This window comes from Staurois parvus, unplaced genomic scaffold, assembly GCF_062004578.1.
Source record: "Staurois parvus isolate SC_StPar_1 unplaced genomic scaffold, SC_StPar_1.0 ptg001036l, whole genome shotgun sequence".
NCBI lineage: Eukaryota > Metazoa > Chordata > Amphibia > Anura > Ranidae > Staurois > Staurois parvus.
The window spans coordinates 93,001-100,870 of record NW_028318832.1 but is presented as its reverse complement, the minus strand read 5'-3'; the positions used below and the strand labels follow the sequence as shown (position 1 = coordinate 100,870).

Sequence of the window (7,870 nt, the reverse complement as noted above, 5' to 3'; positions counted from 1 at the left end):
CTCCTGTCTGCCGGGGTGGAGCCCTCCCTGACTCCTGTCTGCCGGGGTGGAGCCCTCCCTGACTCCTGTCTGCCGGGGTGGAGCCCTCCCTGACTCCTGTCTGCCGGGGTGGAGCCCTCCCTGACTCCTGTCTGCCGGGGTGGAGCCCTCCCTGACTCCTGTCTGCCGGGGTGGAGCCCTCCCTGACTCCTGTCTGCAGGGGTGGAGCCCTCCCTGACTCCTGTCTGCAGGGGTGGAGCCCTCCCTGACTCCTGTCTGCAGGGGTGGAGCCCTCCCTGACTCCTGTCTGCAGGGGTGGAGCCCTCCCTGACTCCTGTCTGCAGGGGTGGAGCCCTCCCTGACTCCTGTCTGCAGGGGTGGAGCCCAGAACCATGGTTAGGCCTCTACAAAAAGCTCTGCACCCACCTGTACAATCAGTGTGCTGGGGATTCTCAAAAACACGGACCCCGGATTGGAGATTTCATCCCTCCCAGATCTCTTTGAAATCTCCAGGCTCCAGATCCTAAAACAGACTTAATGAATAAATGAGGAAACCGAAAAGCCAGTTTCCTCTGCAATACATCAACTCTCTGGAGCCCCTCAACCTGCCTGGTCAAGAATCCAGGGTTTTCAGCTTGATTTTGACCGTGGCAGGACACCGCACTGCCACAATATATATATATATATATATATATATATATATATATTTTTTTTTTTTTTTTTTTTTTTAATATACTTTGAAATATACTGAATACGGCCAAAATGGTATTATTTCAAATATATGTTAATATATTTGGGAAGAAATTTAAAAAAATATATTTCAAATATATTTTTCTTCCATGTGGGCCACCCCACTCTCCACCCCTCCCCCCACACATTTGTTTTTTCTTTCTTCATGTGTGCGACATATGATCTAATCCTATTCATGGTAACGTTTGGTTACTTAGGTGGTTTTCACTACTTGGGGATTACAATCTGTTCGATCTCCTGGGTTTTGAACCTGTTTATTAGTTTATTAAGATAAAAGAATTATATAGAATACAGAAAATTATGAATATTGTCTTAGAATACTCCGCATATGTTTGAGCTGCTCATTGGGAAATACTCTTCACCATCTGGTTGTTTTTGTATCGTGACCCCATATCTCGTTTGCTTTCCCTGAGATTAAATGTTTATTGGAGACGTGATCTATGTTTTGTTATATCATTATTTATTTTATTATTAAAAAAAAAAAATTAAAATATATTATGTCCATAGAGAAAAAAAATGCATACATAAAGTGCAAATGTAATAGTCTTCATCAAAGATTTAGGAACATCCCTGGGGGACAAGGGAACCTACTACCTCTGCCTATCATAGCCAGGTAGAGATTCCAAAAAAAGGCTCCACCCATAACTGATCATTTAGTCTTCAGTGGACTCCCCCAGTAGCTTCTGATCAGCTCCTATTGTGATGTCATGAGGTGGGCGGAGAGCACGGCTGAGCAGACCATACAGGTGAAGTTCCTGAGAGATAAAAGAAGCCAGCGAGTGAATCAACTCACCACCATTCACTTGTAATGTCAATTTTGTGTGGAGCACCCCTTAAATTCCTTGTGGGGAAACATGAGGTGCAGCTGCATCATGACAGTCCGGGGTCTCCGGCCCGCTCAGTATTCTTAGAAATCATCTGTCGTAGTTCTTCAGGGAGGAACCAGATCATGCGCCACCCTTCCTCATCGGACACGTTGCGTCCCCCATGGGACTGGTAGAAGGAGATGGCTGACTGGTTCCAGTCCAGGACGGAGAGTTGGAGACGGGCACAACCCAGAGACAGGCACAGCTGTGGAGAGAGGAGAGACAGTGAGGACGGTCACAGCCACCATTATGTTATAACATCAGCGGCCAGAAAATATAAACCCCCCTTCAAGGGATCGTCCTATTACTACAACACCACACTAAGTAGGGGGTCTCATATCCATCCAGTGTGCTGCTCATATCGTATTCTCAGCTCTGGTGTTGGTGGAAAAGCCCCCCCATGCCCTAGGAGCCTGAAGAGTTACAGATTCCACTTCTTATAATGTGGGTGGACCTAACCCATAGAAAAAGCGGGTGTGTCCACGACTCCATCCTTTTCAGGTCAGTGGGGCCACTGTCTGGGGTGCAGTACACTTATGTGGCTCATTACGCACTACTTGTTCAGAAAAGATGCTGATTTCAGTGGCCAACACACCAGGTGTTGCACCCTCTGGTAGCTGCAAATCTCAACATGGCTCTGAAAAATGTATTGTGAGAATGAGAAAATCAGAAGAATTTTAGGAGATATTAATGTAGGATTGATATACAATTTCTGTACACGGAAACAACATCAACAACAACCACAACCACCACCAGAAGTGGCTGACTGGCAGGACACAATGCTACCGGTCTTGGTGTCCCATCACCAGGACACTTGTTGTAAACACCAATCCCTCCTCCTCCTAGAATTAGGAGCGGAGACCTGCGTGTGCAGCTAGTTCTACAATACAATGTACACTCACCAGACACTTTATTAGGTTCACCTTGCTAGTGCCAAGAAAATCTCCCCCACACCATGGTACCACCACCAGCCTGAACCATGGGTACAAGGCAGGAGGGATCCACCACATCATGAAACCACCACCACCAACCGGAACCATGGATACAAGGCACGATGGATCCATCACACCATGACACCACCAGCCTGAACCGTGGGTACAAGGCAGGATGAATCCACCACACCTGAACTATGGATACAAGGCAGGATGGATCCACCACACCATGATACCACCACCAGCCTGAACTGTGGATACAAGGCAGGATGGATCCACCACACCATGAAACCACCACCACCAACCGGAACCATGGATACAAGGCAGGATGGATCCATCACACCATGACACCACCAGCCTGAACCGTGGGTACAAGGCAGGATGAATCCACCACACCTGAACTATGGATACAAGGCAGGATGGATCCCCCACACCATGACACCACCAGCCTGAACCATGGGTACAAAGCAAGATGGATCCACCACACCATGACACTACCACCACCACCAGCCTGAACCCTGGATACAAGGCAGGATGGATCCACCATATCATGACAGCACCACCAGCAGCCTGAACCACTGATACAAGGCAGGATGGATCCATCACACCATGACACCACCACCAGCCTGAACCGTGGATACAAGGCAGGCTGGATCAATGCTTTCATGTTGGTTACACCAAATTCTGACCCTACCATCTAAATGTCGCAGCTGAAATTGAGACTCATCAGACCAAGCAGCGTTTTTCCAATCTTCTATAGTCCGTTTTGGAGATCCTGTGTGAATTGTAGCCTCGGTTTCCTGTTCTCAGCTGACAGGAGTGGCACCCGGTGTGGTCTTCTGCTGCTGTAGCACATCTGCTTCAAAGATGGACGTGTTGTGTGTTCAGAGATGGTATTCTGCATACCTTGGGTGTAACGAGGGGTTATTTGAGTAACTGTTGCCTTTCTATCATCTCCAACCAGTCTGCCCATTCTCCTCTGACCTCTGACACCAACAAGGCATTTTCTTCCACACAACTGACTCTCACTGGATATTTTCTCTTTTTCGGACCATTCTCTGTAAACCCTGGAGATGATTGTGTGTGAAAATCCCAGTAGATCAGCAGTTTTTGAAATCCTCAGACCAGCCCGTCTGACACCTACAACCATGCCACATTCAAAGTCACTTAAATCCCCTTTCTTCCCCATTCTTTTTTTTTTTTTTTTTTAATTTAAATATTTATTAATTTTTAAAATATTAGGAAAGTTAAGATCCACAGTATAAATTCTTTACATTCGTATAACAGCAAAAACAAAATTATACACTCATTTCCTATATTTTCCTTATTTCTCCCATCCCCCCCCTTAACAAAATCTAAAATTGCCCCCCCCCCCCCCTCGCTCTTCTCTTCACCTTCCGCTCTTAGGCAAGAGAAAAAGAGACTTGAAAGGTATTTTTATTACAGAGGGGCTGGAACAAGAGAGACCTTTTTTCATCTATTCCCCTTCGATCTAAACTCTTCCCATTTTCTCCATTTCATGTATTATGTCACCAACCTATCTTCCTGAATATAAAATAATTTCTCCAATCTAACAATATGGTCCACTCAATCTATCCAGTCCTCCTCTTTTGGAGCTTCTACTTGGCGCCAGAACTTGGGGATCAAACCCTTGGCGGCTGCATTTAAAAAGTACCATACACCTGATTCTTTACATTTATTTACTGATTATTATTATTACATGGAGTTTATATAGCGCCAAAGGGTTTGCTCAGCGCTGTACAATGGGGGGGGGGGGGGGGACAATACATGGCACAGTACAACAACAACAAACAATGTACGAGGGGTAAGAGGGCCCTACTCTTTCGAGCTTACAATCTAGGAGGGAGGGGGTAATGGTACAGTAGGAAGTGGCTGAGGGGAGTGAGGTGGTGGGAGGAATGAGGGAGGATGGCCGTTAGGTGAGGGTGGGGTAGGCTTCCCTGAAGAGATGGGTTTTGAGGGAGCGCCTGAATGTGAGGAGGGAAGGCGACAGTCTGATGGATTGGGGCAGTGAGTTCCAGAGGATGGGGGAGGACCTGGAGAAGTCTTGCAGAGGAGGAGACCAGGGAGCAGGATAGAAGGAGGTCCTGTGAGGAGCGAAGGGTACGGGTAGGGCGGTACTTGGGGATCAGGTTGGTGAGGTAGTCAGGAGCAGTGTTGTGAACGGCTTTGTAGGTCAGGGTTAGAAGTTTAAATTTGATGCGTTGGGCAATCGGGAGCCAGTGGAGGGAGAGGCAGAGGGGGGTGGCAGAGGTGGAGCGGGTGGTGAGGTGGATGAGTCTAGCCGCTGAGTTCAGGATGGTCTGGAGCGGGGAGAGCCTGCACTGGGGTAGGCCAGTGAGAAGAGAGTTGCAGTAGTCAAGGCGTGAGATGATGAGGGAGTGTACTAGAAGTTTGGTGGTGTCTGGGGTGAGGAAGGTACGTATCTTGGCAATGTTGCGGAGGTGGAGCCTGCATGTGTTTGTAAGTGATTTGACATGCGGTTGGAAGGAGAGGTTCGAGTCAAGAATGAAGCCAAGGACTTTGGCTTGCGGGGCGGGAATGATAGTGGAGTTACTGATAATTCTGTATTACGTAAAAGGCAGATTCCAGGGTCCAAACTAATATCAACTTCTGTAATCTTTCTAATTTGATGAACCACTCTTCTCCAGAATACTTGTATCTTTGGACATTTCCACCATATGTGATAAATCGTGCCAATCTCTCCACACCCCCGCCAACAAAGGTGACTTCTCCCCACTCTTCTTCTGCTCTATACTCGGTGTAATATATCCTCTTGTCAAACATTTGGAATTCATTTCCACCTCATGTGTACTTTCGTGAACCAATCTAAACATTTTTTTCTGTTTAACCTCATCTATCTCCACCCCCAAGTCTCTTTCCCATTTTTCTATATACATTCATTTTTTTTCACCTATGTCTAACTCAGTGAGAATTTTATATATTTTTGCCGTACCATGCTTTCCATCACCCCGTGATTCCAACAGCCTCTCAAACAAATTCCAATCTTTTCTAGATCTCAAAGGTTTAGGCAATTTCCCCACAAAACATTTTAATTGATTATCGCTCCAACTATCTATCTTAATGAAAATCTTTCCCTCTTCCTTTTCCAAATCCTTAAGTGTTCTCAGTTCTACACCCCTCATTATATCTCTCAACTGGGCTCCCTCATTCCTGATCCATTTTCCTGAGATTTCCTCCCTACCTGTCAGGCACCGCCCGGCAGAATCTCTAGTGATCCACAGAACGGGAGCTCCCAGGACGCGGAGTCTAAGTCCCAGTCTGCCTTTTCACCAGAGCCCCTGATGGTGGGGATGGACTTGGTGTAAGACTGAAACCAAGTCATGACCCCTGAGTGCACCCAACTGTGGTAGAAGGGTCCCGCAGAGGGTACGTACCGGGGGTGAGCCTGCTGTGAAGAGGCTGACAAGTCCAGGTCCCGAGCGGGATAGATGGATGACAGTCAGGAATGAGCGTAGTCAGACTAGCCGGGCCAGTAACAGTGGAGGCAGGTAGGTACTAAACAGTAGACAGAGAGCAGCCGGGTCACGAGCCAAGGTTCAGCAACGGGAGGTCCAATAGTCATATAGCAACAGGCAGGAGAGTAGTCAAGGACCAGTCGGGGGTCATAGCAGGAGAAGGTCAACACAAATCAGGACAAGCAGGATCGGCAACAGGAACACACTTCAGAACACGGGTGCAGGAACTAGACCTTGCGGCAACCTAGTCACCGTCTGGCCAGTTTAAACAGTGAACCCTGCACCGTCATTGGTGCAATTGCCGCCGCCGCCCAGGTCCTAGTGCCTGCACATTAGTGTGCCTAGGCAATCTGCGTATGTGCAGACCTGTGCACCGCTGCGAGACCCGCAGTCCCTGACACTACCTGGCGGGAAAAACCTTGAGTTTCTCAATGGCATCAAGAATGAGTTAAAATCCCACTTTAACTGTTTGTGCATTTTATCCCGCACTCTTAAAACATTTAAAGTATACACACTTGTGCTCTCTTTTAAACCTCTATACTCTGGTGGCACCCATATACTCCTACTTAAATTATTACCACTAAGTGAATTTTCTATTGTGACCCAAATTATGTGTCCAATCAAATATTCTAGCCAAAATTACTGCTTTATAATATCTCTTAAAATCTGGCACTCCCAATCCTCCTTTCTCTTTATTTCTAGTTATCACTTCATAAGATACTCTCGGTTTTTTATTTCCCTGAATATATCTTATCATCATCTTCTTAATCATCTTAAAATATACCTCTGGAAGCTTAATAGGGACCATTTGGAATTTATATAGGATTTTCAGAACAACTACCATTTTTATCAGATTTATGCGTCCCAACCAGGACTGATTTCCTCCTCCTAATCTCTTTAGTTCCCCTCTAATTTCATTTAACATTACTATATCATTTGATTTATAAAGGTTTTTATATGCCGAAGTGAGTTTTACCCCCAAGTATTTTAATTCTCTCTCATTCCATACAAAGGGAAATTTCCCTTGTATCCCCCTTTTTTCTTTATTTGGAAGATTTATGTTTAATATCTCTGTTTTAGCCGGGTTAATTTTTAGGTTTGACATCTCTCCACATTCCTTCAATGCCCTCATTAAGTTAGGTAGCGTTATCCTAGGGTTTCCAACATAAAACAATAAATCATCCGCAAAAGCGGCAACCTTTTGTTCTATATTTCCTACCCATATTCCTTTTATGTCTGAATTTTTCCTTATTGTTGCCAACAGTGATTCCAAGGACAAAACATACAACAATGGGGACAGCGGACAGCCCTGTCTTGTTCCATTTGTCATCTCAAATGACTCCGACATCTCCCCATTTACCATAACCACTGTAGAGGGCCTCCTATACAACTTTCCTATCCATGCTCTCATTCTAGCTCCCACTCCCAGGACCTCCAATGTATCCATCATATATCCCCAGTTAACTCTATCAAATGCCTTCTCTGCATCCACTGAAAGAACCACCACTGGAGTCCTTTCCTTTCTACTTTTCTGAATAAGCAGCAATGATCTCAACCCATTGTCTCTGCCCTCTCTCCCTTGAACAAAACCCACCTGATCTTCATGTATCCATTTGGGCATTAAATCTTTCAGTCTATTTGCTAAGATCTTTGCATATATCTTCGTGTCTGTATTCAATAATGATATTGGTCTATAGCTTGAACACTGGGTGGGATCTTTTCCTTCTTTATGAATGAGGACCACCTGATCCTGCAGGGATTCTCGTCTCAAATCCATCTCTCCCCCCAAGGCGTAGAAATAGGACTTCAGTTTAGGTATTAACAATTCACTGTATTTTTTATA

General features: G+C 45.7%; 1 protein-coding gene across 1 annotated transcript in view; it reads right to left on the bottom strand.

Moving 5' to 3' along the window:
- Positions 1-1,168: 1,168 nt before the first annotated feature.
- The window catches only part of LOC149441017 (thialysine N-epsilon-acetyltransferase-like), a 41,664-nt gene continuing 34,962 nt past the window's right edge, over positions 1,169-7,870 (bottom strand). The window contains exon 6 of the mRNA XM_089657865.1: positions 1,169-1,800. Coding sequence (XP_089513991.1) covers positions 1,600-1,800 — 201 coding nt within the window. The 3' untranslated portion in view covers positions 1,169-1,599. The remainder of the gene's footprint in view (positions 1,801-7,870) is intronic.